The 25,584-nt window shown below is 39.3% G+C and overlaps 1 protein-coding gene across 1 annotated transcript in view; it reads left to right on the top strand.

Annotated features, from left to right (window-relative positions):
• DDX47 (DEAD-box helicase 47) overlaps nt 1–24,471 on the top strand; it is a 29,673-nt gene extending 5,202 nt beyond the window's left edge. Inside the window, exons 3-12 of the mRNA XM_074194553.1 lie at nt 8,494–8,682; nt 9,053–9,124; nt 9,304–9,422; nt 12,240–12,311; nt 12,406–12,522; nt 13,280–13,426; nt 16,091–16,228; nt 18,820–18,890; nt 19,355–19,484; nt 19,873–24,471. Coding sequence (XP_074050654.1) covers nt 8,494–8,682; nt 9,053–9,124; nt 9,304–9,422; nt 12,240–12,311; nt 12,406–12,522; nt 13,280–13,426; nt 16,091–16,228; nt 18,820–18,890; nt 19,355–19,484; nt 19,873–20,016 — 1,199 coding nt within the window. The 3' untranslated portion in view covers nt 20,017–24,471. The remainder of the gene's footprint in view (nt 1–8,493; nt 8,683–9,052; nt 9,125–9,303; nt 9,423–12,239; nt 12,312–12,405; nt 12,523–13,279; nt 13,427–16,090; nt 16,229–18,819; nt 18,891–19,354; nt 19,485–19,872) is intronic.
• Nucleotides 24,472–25,584: the final 1,113 nt, after the last annotated feature.

The following is a 25,584-nucleotide window of genomic DNA, read 5'->3' as shown; positions in this document are numbered from 1 at the left end:
TTATTCTGGGGGAAAAGCTCATCTCTAGAGTGGCCCCAATTAATTTCCCTGCAGGCTATCAGGGGTGGCAAGTGTCAGGTTAAGCTGGCTCAAGATATCTCTACCCCATAATGCATAAGGGAGGTCGGGTAGGCACAGTGGGGTGAAGAGTCCAGATTCTTCCAAAGCTGACCACCGTAGGGCGTGTGCTGCTTTCATGGCAGATCTATTGCCCCCCACCCCCGTCACTGCTTGAGGGCTCTGTAGGAGTGGCCACTCGTGCCTCCACTGTCCCCTATTTATGACAGAGCAATCGGCTCCAGTGTCAATTGTCCCTTCGAGCTTCTGATTTTCCACCGTGACGGTTAACAGTGGTCGCCCAGAGCTGACCGGGTGGACCCAGTTCACATGAGCGGGAGGGGTCCGCAAGGGCAGCGCCTTTCCTACCTCTTGGCCCTGTTTTACCAAGGTGGGAAAGGGGTGGGGGTTTGTGACCCTTACGGATGTGGGACTTCCGGGACCAAAAATGACCTGGGTATGGGTGACTAAGTCCACACATCTCTCAGCCCCTGTGATGAGCGCTGGGAAAATATTTAGCTCAATGGGAATCATCGAGGTTTCCCAAGGCCCGATCTCTCTCTGCTGTGTCCCTTCTCTATAGTCAACCCTCACGGGGATAGTCACAGTAATGGGGCCGCTGTCTTCGAGCACGAGGGGGGCCCCGCGGCCGGGCCCCTCCCTTTCCCTTTTCCCGACTTCCCTTTGGATCGGCAGAACCTGGCTATGTGACCTGGCTTTCCACAGGAATAACAGGTCAGAACTGAAGTGGAGGGGGGGCCGCTGCCTGCACTGTGCTTTGAGGTGCCCTGGCTTTCCGCACCCAAAACAGGTGGGTCTCACCTGCATACCGTGAAGGGCGGTCAGGAGGCTATCCTCCCGGTTCTCCATGGCAGTCACTAAGGCTTGAATTGAATCCTCGCTGGGCATGTCCAGCAATTTGTCAACAATTCCTTCTAATGAAGCATCGGGGGGAAGGCTGCTAATGGCTGCGATCCCTTTGGGGCGAAGACCCTCTTTAATCAATTGTCTCATAAGTAGATCAGATCCCGGGGTGTCTCCCATTATACGAGTCACTGTCTCTTTAACCTCGTTCACAAATGAGAGGGGTGTCTGATCTGCTCTCTGCTTCAGCCCAACCAACTTCTGTGTGGCTCTCCCCCCTTTCATGGCTCCAATCTTATCCCAAGCTGCAACATGTGTTTCTTTAACAGTCTCTAGCTCAAACTGGCCATACTGGGCCTGAACAGCAGGGTCAGTATAGGCTCCAGTTCCACACAGGAGGTCAATGGCTAAATCCAGGGGAGTATAACCCCGGGATTTTGCCAGCTTAGAGGCCTCTCTGCGGGCCTGAGCCTTAAAAGCTAAATATAAGGAGGCATCTAGGCATGCGGCTGCAATTTCGTCAAAGTCAGCAGGGGTCCAAGGGTGCGTAGCAAAGAGGTTTTGCATCAGTCTTTTTACATAAGGGGAGTTTGGGCCATATTTAGTCACGGCCTCCTTAAGTTCCTTAAGCATCTTAAAAGGGACAGGGCGGTAGTCTCGGGCTCCGGTAAGGGGGTCCGTAAATACCGGATAGAGGCCCCAGTCATCCCAGTCCACCTCCTCCCCTTTCTCTATTGCTATGGAGGCACTGGTGGCAAGTAGGCCGGATGGGCGGAGCCCTTGAGGGGATCTCTGAAGGGCGGACAAGGAACACGGGGGATTTTTTGCCTCTGTTTCCTGGCTGGGCCGCCAAGCCTGGGGCGCGGCAGCTGTCCAATCAGCGCGGACTCCTCCCTCCTCGTCAGCAGCCTCCCGGTCCCACCTACTCACGCTCCTCTTCCTGCCACCCCTGAGGGCTGTTTGCACCCCTCCCTTCCCGCGCTCGGAAACTTCCGGCCCTGAATCTTCTCCCTGGGGGCCCCTTGTTCCCCCATTGTTTCTTCTAAGTTCCTCCCACGGATACAGGGGAGGGAGTGGCCTTCCCTCTTCCTCTGAGCCCTCTGAATCCGATCCCGCCAACGAGCTACCCACCTGAGTGCTGATTGTTCGTGCTAAAGTCACCTTCTGGGGATGCAGGGCTGCATCCACTATCTTATACACTGTAAAATCCTTGGGGGTTAGTTTTCCCGGGCAGGTGTCATCATAGGAGGCCATCTGCTGCCCTACCACCTTCCATTTATCTGGTTGGATCCCACTATGTTGCACCCAAGGGCAGATGTTCCAGATATTCTCAACAAAAGCACGGCACGTCTTGATAGGTAATTTACGGCCATGCTTAGCGCAGAGTTTATAAAGCTGCCCTGCAACGGCCTCTTTTTCCTCCGGCTCAAAGGCGGGAATACTATTCCGGCCCCCCATGCTGTCTACTAGCCGAGGCTGCAATCCTAACAGGTGGCAGAACTGGAGAGTTCCCGTTCGGCAAAAGAGAAGGAGGAAGCAGGGCACAATCAGACAGGCCAGCACGGCAAGGAGCGTGATTAGAGCAGAATGAGAAAGGGAGGGGAAAGAAAGCATAGTCAACACAATAGGGGTATGTCCTTCAGGCAATATCTGAGAGTAAACGCCCTCTCCTTCCTCCCGGTCAGAAACGACCGAGGCTGTCTGGAGAATCCGACCAGCGGATTCAGACGTTCCCTAGCAAAATCAGGTCCCGGGTTTCGGCACCACTTGCCGGGTTTTTATTTACAACGCCGGCTTCTTTATGCTAGTCCGTCCTCTTACTCACCAGTCCAACGCGTGGTGAGTCTTCGGGGTACCTCCGGCCCCCACTCTTTGATGGGGGAAGAACCAGACAGAGCGCCTGAGGTGGGTCATGAGTCTTTATTCTTCTGTGATCACATTCCCGCTTCTTCCCCCACCTCTCAGCAGACCCTTTTATCCCCTCTGTCCTCCCTCCCATGAACTCTTACTCAATGAGGGGCCGAGTTCTGTAACATTCCCTTATAAGGTGATTATGTTTCCCCTCTAAGCGACCGCCAAGCCTCTTCCCCCCGCCCCCAACAATAAATACATACATATACATACACATACACACTTATCATATATACATACACATAAACATTTGCATACGTATCTGCAGAAATACTTAAGTTCCTGCTGTATATAGAACATGCTTGGTAGCTGAAAGTATGCACTATCCCTCTTAAGTCTTGTTGGAGGAAGAGATGCAAACTCCAGTAACTACAATAGATGTTGCATGATGAATACACTAGATAATCACCTGATTTTGTTGTAGTTTTTATTTCACAGTAGGGTGGCACCACATTGTGGAGACAAAGAAATCTGAACTGTACTCTGCAGTCAGTAGGGAACCACCTATTTTTTTTTTTTGAGCAGAGAAGCCACATTTTTTTTTCCCGGGTGATGGAAGACTTTATTTTTTTAAATTATATTTATTTTTATTTTTGTACAAATGATGCTTTTTTATACATTACTAAAATATGCTTGTTTAAGAGTGAACATAATACCCCTCCCCCCCAAAATATAGACCCTCATGAGCAATAAAGAGAAAAAAATTAAAATTAAAATAAAAAATAATAAATAATAGGGGCACCCAGGTGGTGCGGTGGACAGAGCACTGGCCCTGGAGTCTGGAGTGCCCGAGCCCAAATCTGGCCCCAGACACTCAACAATCACCCAGCTGTGTGACCCTGGGCAAGCCATCCCAATCCCATTGCCCTGAAAACCCCCAAAATAATAATAACAGTAATAATAATAATAATTATTATTATTAATGAAAAATATGCTTCAGTCTGTGTTCCAACAGCAGCAGCTTTGTTGCAGGTGGATCACATTCTTTATGATGAGTCCATCACAAAAACTACTTCCATACTTTTTCACTGTTGCCATTGCTGATCGCAATTCCCTCCATTCGTGTTTCCCCACTACCCTACACACTATATTTTCTCTCCCAGAAGCCACATTTTCAATTCAATTCAATAAATATTAAACTCTACTATATGTCAGTACTGTGCTAGACACTGGGGATACAAATAAAAAAAAAAACAGCCTTGGCCCTCATGGGACTTGCAGTCATAGCAGAGATAGCACCCAGAAGTATTCTGGAAAGGTGAAGGGTATGAGGTTCCACCTAGTTTTAGGGCATTTTATTCCTGGAATGGCAAGGCAGAGCAACAGAGGCAAAGTGGAGTGAACCCAAAGCCCAATTTCTGCCTTGAGTTTGCAGCCTGATAATGAGAATATAAGTGAGGAGCTTATCTCAGAAGGGCATAGTAGCAAATCCATAGGGAGTGAGATAGTGAGATCTGTGCATGATTGGAGGGTAAAAGTGGGAGAGATTGTGAGGCAATTGCATTGAGGGAAATGAGGTCTTTTACAAGATTGGTGGGGGACAGCTAGGTGACAAAGTAGATAGAGCACCAGCCTTGGAGACAGGAGGACCTGAGTTCAAATCCAGACTCAGACATTTAATTACCTAGCTCTGTGAACTTTGGGTAAGTCACTTAGCCCCAAAATGAGAGTAGAGACCTAGTCTTGAAAGCATGAGTAAATAATTCAAGGATTTGGTATGAAATAGTATATGTAAAGGAAGAGGAGAGAATCATTCAGTACTTATTGTGTGCTAGGTGAATGCGGAGAATACAAAAGAAAAAACCCAGTCTTTGTCTTTTCAGTGGGGAAGATGCCATCTATGAACCAGTTCAAATATAAATTCAGGGTGTCCCAGAAGTCTTAATGCTGGGTTAAACTCTAATGGCTTACATTGTAGTAAGGCTTTTGGAACCTGATGTACAGAAAAGAGAGAAGATAACCTTAGAGGAGGAGGAAAAAACAACCATTATGGCTTCTTTAAGGAGGTGGTACTTGAATTCAGCTTTAAAAGAGGCTAAGGATTCTAAATGTTGGAGCTGTGGAGGGAAGAGGATTCCAGGCATATAGGACAGCCAGGACAGATGCCTGAAGTTGGAAGATGCTGTGTGCTCTGTGCAAGAGGAAAAATGGGTTAAAAGATTGTAGAGATAGGAAGGGGTCCAGTTATAAAGGACTTTAAATACAGACAAGATGGCAAATCAGCTATAAATTTAGAAATAAAAAGTGAGCCATTAAGTTTTCTTGAGCATGTTGAGGGTGAACCATGATCAGGCCATTGTAAGTGTGGAGGATGGATTGGGTGGAGAATGGATTGGGTGGAGAGAGAGGTCCTTTGGTAGGAATGATAAGATTTGGATATTGATGAGGGGTGAGGTAGAGAGAAGAGTTGATGACACTGAGATTATGAAATTGGTTGACTGGTGGTGCCCTAACAGGAATAATAAATAGTCACTGTTCTAAGCCAGAAAACCTTTCTCCGCTTGTTTGATTTTTTTTTCTTCTTTTAGTAGGCAAACTAGGCCATTTTTTTTTTGGCCTCATTTCTTACCTAGCCTTAAATCACTGAATGAGTTTTGCCTCAGACAGACTGAGACCTGGGAAAGACCTTAGCTTAAAAAAAGGCAAGGTCTCCCACTACATCTGGGGACATCTTGCAGTTTTGCCATTGGACTCATGGTCCTGGAGAAGAGAGAGGTTGATGGCTCTTCACAGCTTTGTTTCACTTAAATCCAACTCACTTGCAGGTCAGGACATCACAAGCCTGATGTCCGTGATCCCTTTAAGAATGAATAACAAACAACAAAACAATAGTCACTAAGCATTTATTAAGCTCTCCCTCTGTGCCAGTCTTTGTGCTAAGCACTAGGGAGACAAATAAGAAGAGGAAAGACAATCCTTCAGGAGCTTAAGGATAGAGACAGTACCAAAAAGGAAACTGAAAAGGAGGGGTTGGGTGCCAGAGGGCCAGGGTAATTTCTTGGGAGATTTAAAACCAAAGAGCAGAGTTCAGGAGATTTGGAAGGGGAATGGATTTGGAGGGAAAGATAATGGATAGGAAATTTTGAAATACCCAATAAGTGAGAATGAAGAGCAGGGGAGAGAACAGGTCTGAATGTTTAGGTCTGGTAGTTGTCAGCATAGATATAATGATCAAACCCAGGGGGCCATCAAGGAGAGAGGGAGGGGAGGGGACCGGACCGGACCGGACCGGACCTGACCGGTCTTGGGGTATAAACACAGGGAGCATTTCATGAGTCCAGCAAAGGACACTGAGGAGAAAGAAGAGTGGGGAGGCGATGGGGTGTTCAAGTGCAGCATAGAGGACCAGAAATATGATGAACACTGAGGAAACACTATCCCTTCTGACATTTGAGAGTTCATTAGGATTTCCAGCTAAGATGACTCCCCTAGAGGAGGTACATTCCAACTCCAGAAGAACTTTGAGGTTCACACCACATATCTAGTGAGAAATGTCAGTGATTTGTCCCCAGAACTGCCAAAGAAGCAAGTCGGACTGGGTGTGTAGAGTGGAGAGGGCCTACCAGCAAAGCCAAAATCAGATCAGGCTGCAGAGGCTTGAACTAAGCAGCAGAATGAAATATACAGGGTTAGGATTTTTTTTTCTGATGATGTAAATTCCTTTTTAGTATTTTGTGCATTGTTTCTTTTCATTGGGAAGGAGAAAGAGGAGGGAGAGGGGGAAGTGTGGAAGAGAGACAAAAGAAATGTTTAAATAAACTACCCTCTATTGTCTCTTCCTTTTCTTCAGGTCTCTGGGGAGGATGTGGCCTTTCTCCTTGTCTAGGCCCCCAACTTCTAAATGTGTTTTTGATCCCATCTTCTCCCTTCTCTGGAACCTTATTTTCCCAGGTGTCCTCTAGCCAGTGCCCATTAGGGCTAAGCAACTTAGTCCTAGGGAGTTGCTTAAAACATTGAGGTGGAGGTGAGAGATGATTGCCCAGGGTCACTCTGTAGCTGACAAGACACTATTTCTCATCACCTCCATGAAATCTTCCCTATTCTGTTCTTCTCCACCCCTGCCTCACTTCCCCAAGCAGCTTTTTCTTCCGATTATCCTATATTAACTTATTTATCAGTATACATGGTGTATCCATCAGTTGGATTCTTTAGGATTCTTTTTTTTCTCTAGTAGATACCTTTCTAAATGTTAGATGAGGTAAATTGAATTGAATTTCTTGTTCTCACTATCCCTTTATTGTTACTACTCTGCTTAAAAACTGGAGTTCCTATTTTGAACTGATTATAGACTTATTATCCTGTCCTTCAAAGCTGTCTGGCTTCAATTTACATTTCCAGTCTCATTTCTCACAGCTCATATCCAGTGATATTAAGCCACTAGACTACTCATTGTTTCTCATTCTCATCTTATTCTCTCTGTTTACTCCAGACTTGAATAGGTTATCCTTTTTCAAACTTTTCCACTTGTTGAAATACTTTCCTTCAGAGTTCATCTCAGGTCCACTTCCAGGAATTCTATCATTTTTCTCTTCACTTTCTTCTTTGTCTGTTGAACTCTCCTTTGCCCTCATCACCCTCATCTCATTCTATTATAATTATTTGTATTTATGTTCTATTTTGTTAATATGTAATCTGGAAAGCATTAGCTTTGTCTTATTTCAATTCTGCATCCAGTGTTTTGCTCATGTGGTTAATTGAATTGATCAGAGTTCTTCATTTCTAACTGCCATATATGAAGAGGGTTATTGTCCAGCTAGGGACTTTCTAGAGGAGTTTAACTGGAATGTGAAGGATCTGGAGATCAAGTGATATGCAGAACAGTTGAATAAAGACCTAGGGATATTCAGCCTTAAAAAGAAAAAAGTTGACATAATTTTTAAAATACATTTAAGGACTGTCATGGAGAGGAGAAACTGAATTTACTTTTTCTATAAAGAACAACTATGACTATTTTATTTGAGGTTGTGTTAAAAACCAGATGGCACATAATTTTGATCCTTTGGCTATAACTTGTCAACCTCTGCTCTAGAGCATTAGTAGAACTAATGAGTGAAAGTTTTAGGAGGGCAGATTTGGGTTTCATGGGTAAGAACTTCTAACGTTAAAATTGTCTAAAATGTATTGGGCAGTGAGTTCCTATCAATATAAATATCTAAGCAGATGATCATCTGCCAGAGATATATAGGATATTCTCACATTCATTGGGAGATTGTACTAGATTAGTGGTGGCAAACCCAAATAGAAATAGTACCTCTAAACTGCACATTCCTCTGGGTTGGTTGCATATTGACTGTATTGTGATTTTAATTTTCTTATTCATTGACTTAGAAGACCACTTAGTGATACCATCTATGTTTTATTTCATTTTAATTTAATTTATTAGATATTTTTCCATATATTTTAATCTGGTTTGGGCTATACTTGGGAATGTTGTGCATGTATGACACCTCTGTGTTAGATAATCTTTAAGTAAAGTTATAATATATAATCAGAGAAAGCTACTTCTAGGAAAATAAGAGACTTGGGTAATCCATAATTTGGATATTGCTCTACTTGGACAAAGATGAATCATTCCTTAGTATGCAATCTGACAACCTTTCTAAAGTAGAACTGGAATTTTTTTTTATCAGCAAACTAAAGTTTAAACATCTTTTCTTATAGGTCGTGATATCATTGGTCTGGCAGAAACAGGTTCTGGAAAAACAGGGGCCTTTGCTCTTCCCATTCTGAATACTTTACTAGAGACACCTCAACGTTTTTATGCTCTGGTTCTCACCCCTACTCGGGAACTGGCCTTTCAAATCTCTGAGCAGTTTGAAGCCCTTGGGTCTTCCATTGGAGTTGAATGTGGTGAGTGAACAAAGAAGATCCTTAAGTAGTAAGAGTGACAGGACAAATTGAAAGGGTAGGAACAAGGATAGTGGGAGAAATATTAATTTACTATTAGGTTATAGTTTGAAAATATTATATATACATATTATATTCACATATAATATACATTGTTATATTATTATATACTATTTATTATATATTAAAATATATATATAGAACCTATACATTAGGTTATAAAATTTAAGTTGCCAATTGGTTACTTAGAATTATAGTTTTGTTTAAACCCAAGAGAAAATATTAGGGAATCAATTTTGTTCAGTTTTAAATTAACCAGCTTCATATATGTATACATATATATATATATTTTTTTTTTTTTTTTCTTTTTTAGCTGTAATTGTGGGTGGAATTGATAGCATGTCCCAGTCTTTGGCTTTGGCCAAAAAGCCACATGTAATAATTGGTAAGTTGCTCTTTCAATTTGTAAGACACCATTAGTGATGGAATGGGGTGGTGATGGTGGTGGAAGGGGAAATCTGTTATTTTCTTGGGGTGTTGTCTTTGTCCCTCTGAATTCTTTTGTGTGGTACAGTTGATTTTCTTGAATTTAATTATTTTTTTTCTTCAAATCTTTATTGTTAGCAACACCAGGACGTCTAATTGACCACTTGGAAAACACAAAAGGTTTCAACTTGCGAGCCCTTAAGTACTTGGTCATGGATGAAGCAGACCGAATATTGAATATGGACTTTGAGACGGAGGTGAGTTTACCTGTAATTTGCCACCCCTTCTGAAGTGTCAAGCACTTAGGATAAAGACCCTAAATTTAAACTATATATATATATATATATAGATATATAGATATATAGATATATAGATATATAGATATAGATATATATATAGATAGATATAGATATATATAGATATAGATATATATATAGATATATATGTATGTATGTATGTATGTATATATTATTAAACATCTGTTGTATCAAGGTTAGTATTCTATTATTATTCTGTGCTCCCGGTCTATCCAGTTTTGAGTCTTTATTATCTACTTTGCTTTTCCTCCTCTTCCAAATTGAAAATATTTTGACTTTCTTCTTTTTTATAGAATTTAGTCTTATGATAGTACTTTGGCCATAAGCTAACATTTGTATTTGTTTATGTTGAGAAATTTATTGACTACATTTTCTTTTATATTCTTAGACTCCTTAGACACAGTCTTGATAATCTCTTCTTTTACCTACTTATTACATCTTAATGTGATTTGTAACCATGATATCTCCCTGTTGATGATGATGATGATAATTGATAAACATTTATTAAGCACCGACTGTATCACACACTGTGCTGGGCTATGTAGATACAAAAAAAGAAGCAATCCTTACTCCGAAGGAGCTTACATTCTTATGTAGGTGGCAACAAATAGAAGAAAGTATATACAGAATAAATATAAAGAAAATAGATATAGGGTGACCCAAAAGTCTTAGTGCAATTTAAGCTTTAATACCTTAAATGGACTTTTAGGCCACCTTTTATAAGGCAGTTAGGGAGAATATGAAAAGTCCAGAATCCACACCTCTTCAGCTATGCAGGTGATCAGATGTGTGCTGGCAGAGGTCTTTTCTGAATTCTTTCCTTGTATTGACTGTTCTTTTGTCAATTGGTTTGCTCACAAGCAGCTGCTCTGTGCCAGGCTCTATAATAGGTACCAGGGAGACAAAACCAAAATGTTAAATACTCTCTGTTCTCAAGGGGAGGCAACATATACAGATATAATTTTTTTTTTTTAGGGTTTTTTTTTTTTGCAAGGCAAATGGGGTTAAGTGGCTTGCCCAAGGCCACACAGCTAGGTAATTATTAAGTGTCTGAGACCGGATTTGAACCCAGGTACTCCTGACTCCAGGGCCGGTGCTTTATCCACTGCACCACCTAGCTGCCCCTGAGATATAATTATTTATAAAATTAATACAAAATAAATGCAAGGCAGATAAATTTAAAGTAATTAGAGATGAGTGGAAGGCACTGGCAGTGGGTAGAATAGCAAAGGCATCATGTAGAAGATGGTGCTTGAGGTGCATCTTGAAGGAAATGAAAATTATTTTCTGAGGGAGAGGAGAAGGACTGCATTTCTGACATAAAAGGCCCAGCAGTCAGAAAATGTAGGGCTATGTGTAAGGAGGTTTGGGGAGAAAGTAGTGTATGGAGAGATTGGGAAAGCTATGTTGGGGCCAGGTTGTGAAGGGCTTTTCAGAGTGATCCAAATGAGCTTATGTTTTAATCCTAGAGACAATAGAAAGCCTTTGAAATTGATTGAATAGGGGAGTGACATGTTCAGATCTGTGTTGAAGGAAAATCCCTTTTCTGACAGCATGTAGGATAGAATGGAGTGGAGAAAGATGGAGGAGACCCATTAAGAGGCCATTGCAGTCATCCAGGGGAGGGCTGATGAAGGTCTGAACTGGGGTTGTTGCTCTGTGACTAGTGAGAGAGGATCAGATGTAGAGACATTGTGAAGTTAGAAATGATAGGATCTGGTGACTGATTGGAGTTATTGATTGAGGGAAATTAAGGAGTTGAGGATAAAGCTGGAGTTATGAATCTTGGGAGCTTGCGAGGATGGTGATATCTTACACAGAAACAGTGAAATTTAGTAGAGGAGTGGATTTTAGAGAACAGAATTGAGTCCTATTTTGTACATATTAAGCTTGAATCATCTCTGGAACAATTTGAAATCCTTACAAGACTGGTTTAAGACTCAGGAAACACTGGGTCTAAATTTATAGGTTCAGATGCATAGGGATCAAAATTAAACCCATGGAAATTGATGAAATTATAAGGAAGAGCAACCAAGACAGATAATTTTATATTGTACTTAATGTTTGCAAAGTGCTTCAAATTCATTATTGCATTTGGGCTTCATAACTCTACAAGGTTCATACCATTATGAGGAATGTTATTATCCTCATTTTACAATTAAGGAAACTGAGGTTAATGATAACTATGTTGTCTACCTTGCTGAAGGCTCAGTAGATAGAGTTCTGGCCTAGAATGAGCAGGATCTAAAGTTCAAATCCAGCCTCAGACACTTCCTAGCTGTATGATCTTGAGTGAATAAATCACTTAACATCTGATTGCTGACAGAAGGATACCCTGGGTCTATTGGAGAAGAAAAGAGCAAACCACTCTTTGCCAAGAGAACTCTATGGACAGTTGGTCCTAAAGAGTCAGATATGACTGATAACAACAAAATGATCAAACAGCTAGCAAATGTCAGGAGGTAGGTTTGAATCCAGATATTCCAGCTTGGTTTCTCTAAGTCTCTCTAATTGTCATTTATAGCTATGTACTTATTGTTTTATTTTTCATAGAAAATCTCAGGTAGTCATTATCATTTTCTTTTCTTCAATGACTAGTATCGAGTATGGTTTGGTTATGTATTCTACCTCCTTTCATTACCCAAACACTTGGTCCCAGCACTTTTGAGAAGACAGTTGTGAACTGCTATGATGAAGAGAATAGCCAAGGATCAGGCAAAGAGCTAAATTTCATATTTTTCTTTAATTGTACTGTAGGTTGACAAAATTCTGAAACTAATTCCCCGAGATCGTAAAACATTTCTTTTCTCTGCTACCATGACCAAGAAGGTGAGTCTTATTTCTCATATTTATCCATGAATTGACTTGTAAAGTAGCCTTGAGGCAGGAATCAAACTTACTAATTTTGATTTTATTCATTCAGGTACAAAAACTTCAGCGAGCAGCTTTGAAGAATCCTGTGAAATGTGCTGTGTCTTCCAAATACCAGACTGTTGATAAATTACAACAATATTACCTCTTTATTCCCTCCAAATTTAAGGTCTCTATTTCTGTCCTTCTGTCCTCCTAGTTTTTTAGTTCTCCTAAATTGTTCATTTCTGATGATCCCTGCCCAGTGGGTAGATATTATAGTCCATGCAATTCTACATTGCAAATTAATTTGTATTTGGCTTTGAAATACATTTTATACTTTCATTTTTGTTGTGGCAGTGAAAAATGTTTTGGGAAATGGCAGCATTTAAGACAAAGTAAGAGTTTCAAGTGTTCCCAGTTCAAGAAGGAACTTCAAAAACTGACCAGTCACCCATCCTGACTCTACTTCTCCCCTTTCAGTGCTTATTATTGAAAACATCACCGCTTACAAATTCAATATATTAGTCTTAGTAAAGTTAACGACTTTCTAAGCTTATTGTGTGGCTTGATACTCTTGTGGAAAGAAAAGAATAATTACATGTTTTGATTTAGAAAGCCTTCCCTGGTATCTCAGTATGATTATCAGAAAGGAAATCTCAAACTCTATCCTCTCTGCTTTAAGATTATACATATAAAATAATTTGTTCACGAAGCTGTTAAAGAAATTGAAAGGAAAGTAGGTGCCTTGTTGCCTAACCCCAGTCATGAATGAGAGTTTGGGTATAATTAAGAACCAACTTTATATTTTTGTCTATTTTAGTTATAGGACTATGATTTTGGAGATGGAAGAGACTTAGAGGTTTTCTTGTCCAATAGTTCAATATATTAATCATCAACTCTGTTTACCAATCCTTACCACTTTTCTCATTTTGTGTGATCTCTAGGATAGCTACCTGGTTTATATTTTGAATGAATTAGCAGGAAATTCCTTCATGGTATTCTGCAGTACTTGTAATAACACTCAGAGAACAGCCTTGCTACTCCGAAATCTTGGATTCACTGCCATCCCTCTCCATGGACAGATGAGTCAGGTGAGAATTCTTTGACTTCATTAGGTAAAAATTGATAGCATGAGTAACAATATAAGTTTGATTAAAGTTTACTTGGCACCTGTATTTTTATTACATGGTAGCTTTTTTTTTTTTACAAAGACTATAAAGTATTGCTACTGAGAATGAATACTTTTTTTTTTCATGGCTTTGAGAGGACACAAATAGGAACCCTGTGAAGAACCTTCTCCCCTTCTCTAGGATGAAGATTCTTTAGACAAAAATAGGAGTTTATTTTGTCCTCAGCAAAGACAATGATCAGTTGGCCACTGGGGACTGTTACTAAGTTAACTCTCAGTTTCTTTTCTTTAATGTAGCAAACATTTACTTAGCACCTGTGTATTGGGCTTTGGAGACATAAAGATCGAAAAGGAGTCTGACTTAGAATTGGTGGAAAGCAGATTTCAGAGGCTTTAGTCTAGTTAGATAGGTAGTAAGTGTCCTGTGACCTAAAATTCTGCTGGAAGGGCGAGCTCAAGAAGTGGAGGAAGTTCTCAAAAATGAAATGCTGAAGACAAAGAGAAACACTAACAGTGAGGAAGGGGAAAAAAGATGAGATTCCAAAGATCCTGCTGTAGATGTATAGGAAGCTCACCAAGCAGCTTAGTTTGGAAAGAGATGTGCAGGTAACCTGAAGAATACAAAAGTGTAATGTTCTGTGAGATTAGTGTTGGAGTACCAAAAGCTTGGAGTACACTGAGGCTTATGGGGAAAGCCTAAGGACAACAAAAGGTTTTTATAAAGTTGCCCAGGAGAAAAGAGAACATCAAAGAAGAAATAAGTCCATTAATCGGGGGGAGATGTTAATTTTAAATTGACAGCAGAGAGAACTCAGATTTCTTTCTGCTTATTTTGCTTGTTTTTTTCTGTTAAGGAAAATAATAATTAAATTGAAAAGGACAATATGTGTGTAATAGAGATTTGATAATTAAGATAAATAAGGATGTAACTTGTTGTCCTTGATGACTTCAAGTCATATGGCCCAGAAGAACCATATATTTAATTATTAAAATAATTGAGAGATTTGACTGCCCTATCAATGTCAATGATCTTTGAAATTCTTATTCCTTTTTTTGACAGGTTTATTAAGCTGGTGAATTAGGGAATGCTTTATAGTCTAGGTTTTAGTAAAGTATTTTATCAAATCTCTCACTCTGCTCTTATAGAAAACATGGAGAGGTATGGGTTAAATTATAGTACTATTAGATGGAACTATTGATATTTGTTTGTATTGGTTGAATAGAAATTTAATCTTTAATGTACTGATGTCAGTTTGGAAGAAAGTCTACAATAAATTCCCCAGAGATCTATGTAAGTTGAAGGTGTAAGTGGAGCATGGTGAAATGACTAGGCAGCAGTTCATCTGAAAAAAGATGCAAGGATTTTTAGCAGACTGAAAGCTCAGTATGAGTTAGTAACATGTATGATATGACAGTCAAGAAGCTACTTTAGTCTTAAGCTGCATTAAGAGAGACATAGTGCCCTGGATCTAGAATAGTGATCATCCTGCTGTCCTCTATCCTACTGAAACCAGATTTGAAGAATTGTGCTTTATTTAAGGAAGGACCATTATTGATAAATTGATTAATGTCTGTTCAGAGGAGGATACCCAGGGTGGAAAAGGGGCTCAAGTTTGTGCTATATGATGCATCTATCCTAGAGAAGAGAAGATGGGGATTGGGTGGAGTGAAAGGCACAAAAACTGTTCACATATTCAAAAGATTATCATGGAAAGGGATTAGACTTGTCATAGATAGCATTATACTTAAAGATTTTATTTATTTTGAGTTTTACAATTTTTCCCCTAATCTCACTTCCCTCCCCCCACCCCGCACAGAAGGCAATTTGCCAGTGTTTACATTGTTTCCATGGTATATACATTGATCCAAATTGAATGTGATGAGAGAGAAATCATATCCTTAAGGAAGAAACATCAAGTATAAGAGATAGCAAGATCAGACAATAAGATATCAGGTTTTTTCTTTTTCTAAATTAAAGGTAATAGTCCTTGGTCTTTGTTCAAACTCCACAGTTCTTTCTCTGGATACAGATTGTATTCTCCATTGCAGACAGCCCCAAATTGTTCCTATATATAGCATTATAGAGAAGAACCAGAGTGATGACTGGAAATTGCAAATATCAAAACATATATTTAGGTTCAAGGTCAGGGAAACCTCTTAACAGCTAGAACTCCCCCAAAGTAGAATGAGCTGCTTTTGGACTTTTATATTGTAGAGAGAATTGTGGCATGTGTTGATCTAATGCCCATTGAGATCTTTTCCAACCCCAAGATTCTGTGACCTCATGATTGATGTGATTTTAAGAGTCTGAGTGACTGGAAAAATCCTGGTGTCAGTTCAGAAAGTATAATGGGTGTTTGAAATCTTTGATTAAGGTTTTCTTTCAATAAAAGTGGGAAAGTTGGAAAGATTTTTTTGGAGGGAAAAATATAGTTTTACTCAGGTTATATAATCTTGATTTTCTTTTACATTTACTATTTTCTAACCCTAGTTTTAAACCAGTGTTTGAATTAGGACCTGATAATTTTAGTATATTGTTGAATTCTACTTCTTGTATTCCTTGCTTCTAATTATACATCCCATTGCCATGATCTCTCTTATCATGCTTGTAATCTCATTCTTTCAGAATAAACGCCTTGGATCTCTTAATAAATTCAAGGCAAAAGCAAGATCCATTCTGCTTGCTACTGATGTTGCAAGTCGAGGTTTGGATATTCCCCATGTAGATGTTGTAGTCAACTTTGACATCCCCACCCATTCCAAGGTAAGTTCTGTTGAATTGCTGCTTCAGGTTAAAAAACGTGTTTCTAAATGGGAATATTTTTTGATTTTATCTACTTGTAATTGTTAAAAAGTAGGAAAAGGAACAGTTGTAGAGCAAGAAAAAGCCAAGTCAGGTCAACAGGCATTTAGCAAGTGCTTACCATATTCTTTTAAAAAAAAAAAAGGAGGGGCAGCTAGGTGGCGCAGTGGATAAAGCACTGGCCCTGGAGTCAGGAGTACCTGGGTTCAAATCCAATCTCAGACACTTAATAATTACCTAGCTGTGTGGCCTTGGGCAAGCCACTTAACCCCATTTGCCTTACAAAAAAAAATGCTAGCACAAAAAGAAAAGGTAGTCAAGGTCATGATTTGAGAACTGACTCACCCAGAGTGAGTTAGCAAAGGTTTCATATATAATAACTTCAGTTAACCACCATTTCTTTTCTTTTTTTCCCCCTTTTGGGCAGTACATTTTTTTTTTAGTTTTTTTTTTTCAACAAGGCAATGGGGTTAAGTGGCTTGCCCAAGGCCACACAAGCTAGGTAATTATTAAGTGTCTGAGGCCAGATTTGAACTCAGGTACTCCTGACTCCAGGGCCATTCCTTTACTGATGTGCATATCCTTCCAGCTCCCTGCCACCAGAAAAGAGCTACTATAAATATTCTTATACATTTAAGTCCTTTTCATTCCTGTTTTTCATCTCTTCTGGTATACAGACCTAGTAGTGACACTGCTAAGTCAAGGGGTAGGCATGGTTTAACCTTAGGCCATAGTTCAAAATTGTTCTACAGAATTGTAACACTTTACAACTTCTCCAAGAGACAAGAAAACATTTGCAAGCGGACAAAGCTGACAGTGATGGTACAGAAAATGCTATGTAAGGAATAAGATGGCTGGAGGAAAAATAAAAAAAAAAAGGGCCAACAGCCCAATTCATAACAACTTATTTTTGATATATTTTTGATAAAAGAGGACTTAATTGAGAAAAGGGGACTCCACCAACAGTTCTGTTAAGACTGAAACTTTTCAAGCCTGAACCAAGACTCTGGTTAACTGCACATGTGCTAATTCTTTGTTTGCTACTACTTTAATCCAGAATTTTCTTTTTTCTCAAAAAGACTGATTTCCTGTTTACTGCTTTACCACCCACAACTTTAAACTCTTGCTCTTGTGACATGAGTAGGATACATTCTCCTTTTCCTTCTCCTTCTCCTTATCCTCCCTGATGATTCCCATAACTGCACAACTCCAAGAGCATGTTAATCTCATTTTCCCTCATCCCTTCCAACATTTGTCACCTCTTTCTTCCTGTTAGCAAATCCAATAGGTATAAGGTAGTAACTCCGAATATAATTTCTTCTATCAGTAGCTAGTGAGGACTCTTTTAAAATGATTTAAATAGATAGCATTGATAACCTTTTCTTAAAAATCTTCATACCTTTTGATCATTTATCAGTTGAGAAATGGCTTTATTTTTTATAAATTTGACTCAGTTCTCTGTTTGAGAAATGAGGTCTTTATCAGAGAAACATGTTTCAATATTTTTCCCCACAGATACTATTGCAGTATTATTTGTGTATTTTCTTCCATCCTATTCCCTTACTGCCATTTATTGTCTCTCTCTCCTTTCACTCTGCTTAAAAGTATTTTGCATCTGATTATCCCCTGCCACAATCTTCTCTCCCTTCTTTCCCTCCCTTCTCTCCCTTCTTTCTCCTATCCCTTAGCCCTCCTAATTTCCTCTAGGTTAAGATAGAATTCTATACCCAATTGAGTGTGTATGTTACTTATTTTCTGAGCCAATTTTGATGAGAGTAGGGCTCACTCACTCCCTCTCTCCTCCCCTCTCTTCCATTCCACTGCAAAAGTTTTTTTTTGGACTCTTTTAAGTGAAATAACTCACTCTTCCTTTCTTCCAATACATTACTTGCTCATTCTGGCTTCAAATTATCTCCATCTTTTGTGGGTTCTGCCACTGTAGAATTTGGTTAGAGTCATTATTTAAAGGTATTTGGAGTGGTTTGGGGGAGAGCTCATGGGAATCCCTGCCTTTATTCTGCTATCTTGACTCTACCTCCCAACCACTATTTCTTTAGAGGAGCAAGCAGAATGTTAGGCTATAGTTTGGAATTTTCAGTTTCTTATAGTCTTGGACATAATTTATAGATTGTCATCATTCAAAAACAGAAAGGAAAAATGGAGTTCTAGGTCCCCATCTTTGGAAAGACTTTATGAGGAACACAAAAAACATGAAGTAGATTCTTTTTTTAAAAATTTTTTTATTTTTTAGATTTTTCAAGGCAATGGGGTTAATTGGCTTGCCCAAGGCCACACAGCTAGGTAATTATTAAATGTCTGAAGTCACATTTGAACCCAGGTACTCCTGACTCCAAGGCTGGTGCTCTATTCACTGCGCCACCTAGCTGCCCCGAAGTAGATTCTGAGACTGGAAACTCAGTCTCAAGCTAGTTTTCCCTTTCTGCTATTTTGGAATTAGTCTATTTTGGCAGTTAGACCTGTCTTCATGCTGTCACATTTATTGCCCTAGTACTACTGTAATTTTTGTTTTTGATGAAATTCTTTTTTTTTAGGATTACATCCATCGAGTGGGTCGGACAGCTCGGGCTGGGCGCTCTGGCAAGTCAATTACCTTTGTTACTCAGTAAGTAATCCTACTTTTCCTCAACCCCCTAGAATCAAAGAACTCGTACTTTTTCCTTCTGTTTGGAATAGTTGAAGCATTTGCTTTATTTCTTAATTTCCTTTGAGAAGCAGAGACTTTCATATTCACACATATCTTTATAGGTGGATTGTAATTTTGTTATTTTAAAAAATTAATTTTTGCAAGGCAATGGGGGTTAAGTGACTTGCCCAAGGTAATTCTTAAGTGTCTGGGGATAGATTTGAACTCAGGTCTTAACCCACTCCAGGGCTGGTACTCTATCCACAGTGCCACCTAGCTGTATTTTTGTTATTGCAAGGAAAGAAGATAAATATTTTCATGGCATTGCCAGGGATTTCTATTTGGCCTTTATTTGCAGCTGAGTAACAGATTATTAGAATTTAGGGTTAATTTTGAATTTCAGATGATTCAAAGTCATACCAGTTTCTTTTTTTTTTTTCCAGATATGATGTAGAACTCTACCAACGTATAGAGCACCTGATTGGGAAGAAACTTCCTGCTTTCCCAACTCAGGAAGAAGAGGTCATGCTGCTGACAGAGCGTGTGGCAGAAGCCCAGAGATTTGCCCGCATGGTACGGAGCTTTGTATCTTTTTCCTCTATCAACTTCTGTATGTATCAAATCAGGTTTTATCCTTTAGTGAAGAAATTCTAGATTTATATCTATCCTTGGAAGTGTTACCATCTGGGATTATTTTCTTGGAGGGGTGGAAAGTGGAAGACTTTTTTTTTTTTAATAATCTAGTTTGTGGAGTGGATAAAGCATGGGCCTGGAGTCAGGAGGACCTGAGTTCAAATCTGGCCTCAGACACCTAATACTGTGTGACTTTGGGCAAGTCACTTTACCCTGTTACCTTATAAATCCAGAGAACCCCCAATAATAATTAGTCAAGAAAACGTTCGCACGAAAACAATGAAAGTGAAAAAGTGAAACATCTTTTCTGTTTTTCTTTTTTTTTTAGGAGATGAGGGAGCAAGGAGAGACAAGAAAACGTTCGCGAGAGGACAAAGCTGACGATGATGATACAGAAAATGCTATGGGTGTAAGGAATAAAGTGGCTGGAGGAAAAATGAAAAAAAGGAAGGGCCAACGGCCACATTCATAATAACTTGTTTTTTGATATATTTTTGATAAAAGAGGACTTAATTGAGAAAAGGGGACACTACCAACAGTTCTCTTAAGACTGAAACTTTTCAAGCCTGAACCAAGACTCTGGTTAACTGTACATGTTCTAATTCTCTGTTTACTAATACTTTATTACAGAATTTTCTTTTTCTCAAAAAAGACTGATTTCCTGTTTACTGCTGTGCCATTCACAACTTTAAACTCCTGCTATTGTGACATGAGTAGGATACATTTTCCTTTTCCTTCCCCTTCTCCTCCCTGATGATTCCCAGATCTGCACAGTCAAGTCTAATCTCTAGAACTACAGTTATACACCAACAGTGAGAATTCTGGAAATCTCCATCTAGATGTCCCATTGTCATTTTGCACTGAATATGTCAAAACTGTGTTCAGATCTCCCCTTTAGATTTCATCCTCCATAGGACTGTCACATTAATATTTCTAAAGACTTGACCATTTCATTCCTCTACTTAAAAAAAAAATCTTCATTGGCTCCCCACTATGATCTCTAGGTTCCTCATCTGGATTTTTAAAAATGTTCTTAGTCATCCAAAGAAACCTTCTAATATACAGATAACCAAGAAGAGATTGGATGTAAAACTGGACTTCCATTATATACAGTTATGTACAGTTCCATAATACACTATTAAGTATATATTACATTTTAACAAGAGAGTAGAAAAATTCCCTCAGTTGTGCTCCCTTCTGAATTTTATTTAAATTTTTTTGTGCTTTCTTCTTTTAAAGGTACCTTTTTCTTCCTCTTGTTTATCCCTGTTTCTTTCTAATTCTCCCCCTTTCTATTCCCCCCCCTATACAAACCCTCCCTTGTATCAAGTTGGTATAATCAAGAAATTGACTGTATTTGAAAATGTCCTATTCTGCACTTCTAAATTTGCCTCCCTGCCAAGATCAGAAAGGTATTTAGGGCCCTCCACAGTCTGGCTCCTATCCTCTCCCCTTCATAACAACCAGTATTTGTCCTGCACTTTAACATTTGTATTGTCTCATTTGAGCTCCCATCACAACCCTCTCATTACTATCGGTATTTTTTTCTCTCGTTTTACCATTGGCTCTGAGGCTTAGAAAAATTGTCACTTTCTCATAATCACAGGGTCATCCTACCTTTAAGTTTAGTATTGAGTGAGTAAATAAAGTATTTATTAGGTGCTAACTATGTGCAAAGCACTGTGAAAAGTGCTGGGAACACAAATGGAAAAGTAAGACCAGTCCTTGCTCTCAAAGAGCTTACATTCTAATGGGGGAGATCACATATATGCAAGGTTTCATTTGCAAGTCAGATGGAAAACACCATGGTCCAGTAGTAAAGAAAATTTTAATGCCTCTAATTTTATTTCCATTGATCAGGTCATATCAGTCATATGCTGATACTGAGCAACAGTGCCAAGGGCTTGAGTCCAAAGAATTTTCTTCTCTCAGACTTCAGTAGCTATGATGGTGTAGCATGTATAGAAGCAGGTACCAGCCTGCATCCTGACACTGTTGGCTTCTCAGAATAATAACTGGGGCCACTGAGTTAGAAACAAGACTGTTGGGTTCCAGACTCTGGGTTGTGGGCATGCATCAGGTGGTCAAGGTGATGATGGTTGGGCTTAGTTTGCTTGGCAAGTGCTGTCTTTGTCTCTTCTCTCACCTCCCCTGGAAGGGAAGTCTATTTGGTGAGAATGGTTGACCCCCTTCTCCATAGAAGTCACTAATCTGTTCCTCCACTACCTCTGTGTTCCAGCCAAACAGGCCTACTCTGTTGCTTCAAATCACCATCTCATCTTCTGTCTCTTTGGTCAGGCTGCTTTTCTCCCATTACAAGAATGCACTTCCTCTTCACCACTTTGTCTTAAAAATTGTATATGAGGAGAAAGGAAGACAAGCAAGAGGGCAGGTCCAGAGGTGTTGGTGAGAGTAGTTTTTAGACACAAAAAAGTAATAGAGAAAAAGAAAAGGTTCTAAATGAGGAGATTGTCCTGTGAGTTTTGGGGGTTTCTGAGCACTTGTGGTATGGCTCTAGAAAATGGGGCTGTCTCTAGGTCAGAGATGAAGTTGGAAGTCTTATATGTGGGGGTCAATGCCCAGGGAGAAGTAATGCAGAGTCCTCTGGTAGAATTTTCTGGAGGGTTAGGGTTCTCAGAGTAGGATTTCTAGGGTGACATTAGAGATGTGTTTCTCCTAGGAAAGGAACTTGTTTCAATAAGGAGGATGTAAGAATCTGGCTTTTGATTTAGCTGCTGAGATTCATTATGAATAATCATTTTTTGGGGATATATATCTGGGATATATGTCTTTCAGTGTTTGGGATCATCTTAGAATCAAAGATTAACTTTGGGAATTAAGGAATTAGCTTCCATAATTAAGATGCTTTAATTGGAAACATTTGTTAAGTTATCTACTGAAGACCAGACCCGTTTGAGGTGCTGGTTATACAGAGACAAAAATAAAAATCCTTTCTCTTCAGGAACGTATAGGGGAGATAGCATATCCAAATATAATTACATGTATTTTGTATAAGGAATTTTGTATTTTCTTTGTATATATAATTATATTTATATAATATATGCATACAATTTTGTGAACATAGTACATATGGAAGTCTTATATATGGGGTCAATGCCCAGGGAGAAGTAATGCAGAGTCCTCTGGTAGAATTTTCTGGAGGGTTATATGTAGTTTGTATAAATACAAAAATAAATGCAAAACATTTTAAGAGAGGGAGAATATTAACTGTTGATTAGGGAAGGCTTTATGTTCGTCGAAGGGCTTAATCTTGAAATAAGTAAATAATTTTATTAAGTTTTAAGATGAAGAGAGTATAAAGGACTTTGGTTAACTTGGATAGTCTTGCCCTACTTCCAGGCAAATCGATGAAAGTTTTGTATTAAGTTTTGATAATGTTTTTCCTTCCAATAGTCTGTAGATTCCACATAACTTGTTAGGCTTTATAAGTTTGTTTTTGAATATGAGTTAAAATAAAATAATGTTTATAAAACTCTTTCCAAACTGTAAAGTGCCATTACATAAGAATATATTAGGAAGTAGTAGTAGTAGTAGTAGTAGTAGCAGTAGGATAGAATACTGGACCTGAAGTCATAAAGACCTGGGTTCAAATATAACTTCAGACACTTAATAGATGTTTGACTTGCACTTAATCTGTGTCTGCTTCAGTTTCCTCATCTGTCCAGTCTTGCTGTGAGGATCAAATGAAATTATATTTATAATATCTTTTTTCCATTAATTTTTATGAAGATGTCTATAATTTGTCAGTCTGTTCTCTGTCAATTTGTATATTGTGTTATTTGATTCTCAATCTCCCTTTGGTTTTGTTTCCCCAAGACTTACTTTACCACAGGAGGCAGAATGATTTTCCCCAGCACTGTACAAGATAACTAGATTAGAACCAGAAGATACTAAAGATATGGGGCAATAAATGTGAGATCAACTGCTGCTCCATATTTTCAAATCTCATTCATTATAGACTTTGTTGGATGAATTCGTTGGGGCTGGGAATGTACATTCCGAATGTCTCTCACTTGGAGTATGTGCAAATATGCCCACCAGACAGGGTGTGTCTCTTCTGAAGTGAATTCTTAGGGTGAGAGTGTTATAGGCTAAGGAGTATAAAGATTGTCAGAGTCAAAGGTTAGCAGAAAAATGGGAGACTTCCTTGGAAGAAGGGAGAAGTAATTTTGCTTGTAAATCCCCAAAGTTTGGAGTTTTATGGGGGTAGAATATCTCAGATGGGGCCTAGGGGAGACTTGAAATAAAACAGGACTATCTGTAGTAAAGTATAAATATATAGGCAAAAAATATGGCCATCTTTGCTAGATGTTTATTCAAGGGAGATGAAGGAATGAATAAAACATTTGTTGAGTCCTTATAGACAAAACACTGGTGTATTGAGGATACAAATAGAAAAGTAGGACCTGCTCTCAAAGAACTCACATTCTAATTAGGGGAAAAAATCACCTATGCAAGGTTTCATCTGCATGGAAATGCCCCATGATCCTTAAGAGTCGTTAGCAAAGCAGGTAAGGATCAAGTGTTATTTCCACTGATAAAATGGTATTGGTTATTGATGTTTGATTTCTGCTAATGGGGAGTTTGAACATCAAATAACCTCCAAATCCCCAGGAATCTTTCTCTTCCCTCCCTCCACCTGCTCAACCCTTCATGCTATTCATGATAGCATGAATCAGTGTCCAGGTCCAGGTTCCTTGGTCCCTTCTCCCAATGTCTGGTCTTGCTATATCTAGATAAGAAGTGCATAAAAATCCACCGGACTTTACTGGTTGAGGTGCCTTATTTTTTCTGGGACCTCAGGGGATTGAACCCTCAGGGTCCCAACTGATTCTTCACCATCTTCCCTGATTACCCTTCATATTGTAAATAGATTCATTTAATAAAGCTGACTTGTTTTACTGTCTTATGTGTTCCATGTTTCATGTGTCCTGAACCTAAGTTTGCATAAAGATAGTAACAATGAAGGGAGGGCGGTGCATTTTCTCAATTCTTCTCTGAGGTCAAGTTTGACCATCATAATGATACCATGTTGAGTTTCATCTTTTTTTTTTGTAACATACACTTTAAAGAATTCATTAGAGAGAGAAAAATGTGTGTCACAACCATAACATAGTCTGGCTATAGGAGGGTGGATCAATGTTTTTCCATTACTGTATACTTTGATAGGTGTGTCTGAGGTTGGACATTCAGGCATTTACTTGGGGGCCTGCCAATTCTAGGGCAGTTGGTTTTTGGACCAGAGGGGTTAGAGGAAGAAGCAGCAGTCTTTACTGTTTGAGATAAAATATAGCCAACATTCATATAAATGGGGAACTGATGGAGTTAAGGGAAGATACTCATTAAAGAATTTGTTTACTTCAGATGTTTTTAGGGGTTGTATTTCATTGTGATGGTGGTTTTCTGGTCTATTAAACCCCCTTAGGCATTAAGAAGTGGACACCAAAGAGGAAAACTGACATAGGGAAAATTTCATGAACAGAGCCTAAGCAGAGCCAGAAAAAAAGAATTTGCAAAATGATGCTTAGAAAAAAAATATAGAACAATCCTAACTTAAAAATACAAGGTCTCAAAAGCAGGCTAGGAAGTTGATCCAAGTATTCATATGCTTGTCTTGAGTAACATGAAAGCCCAAACAATCATCAAGGGTTAAACCCAGTCAAGGGCAGATACTGAATCAGGGTGTGAGTCACTTGTCTTTCAATGGAATGAAGAGAGACCCCTGGCACCAGAGATTCAAGGGTTACCCACACCCACATTCTTACCTAGACCTCACCTTCCCCAGGTATGCTGCTAAGAATAACTGAAGGAACCCAAACTCTGGGAGTCACACCTAAAGGGAAGAACTAAGCAATCATGAAATCTACTCCAGGACTGTGACACCTTGATATATCTGCTTTCATTCTAGTGGCACCTGATCTATACTATAATAGGCAGAAATAGGGCCAGTATAGTGAATTGCCAGAAATAGACGTTTGATTCTTGTTTACTAAATTTTTACTGAATTGTCCCTGGTATA

This window comes from Macrotis lagotis, chromosome 7, assembly GCF_037893015.1.
Source record: "Macrotis lagotis isolate mMagLag1 chromosome 7, bilby.v1.9.chrom.fasta, whole genome shotgun sequence".
NCBI classification, from domain to species: Eukaryota; Metazoa; Chordata; class Mammalia; order Peramelemorphia; family Peramelidae; genus Macrotis; species Macrotis lagotis.
Note: the sequence above shows the minus strand (reverse complement) of the source record. Positions and strands in the feature narration are given on the sequence as shown.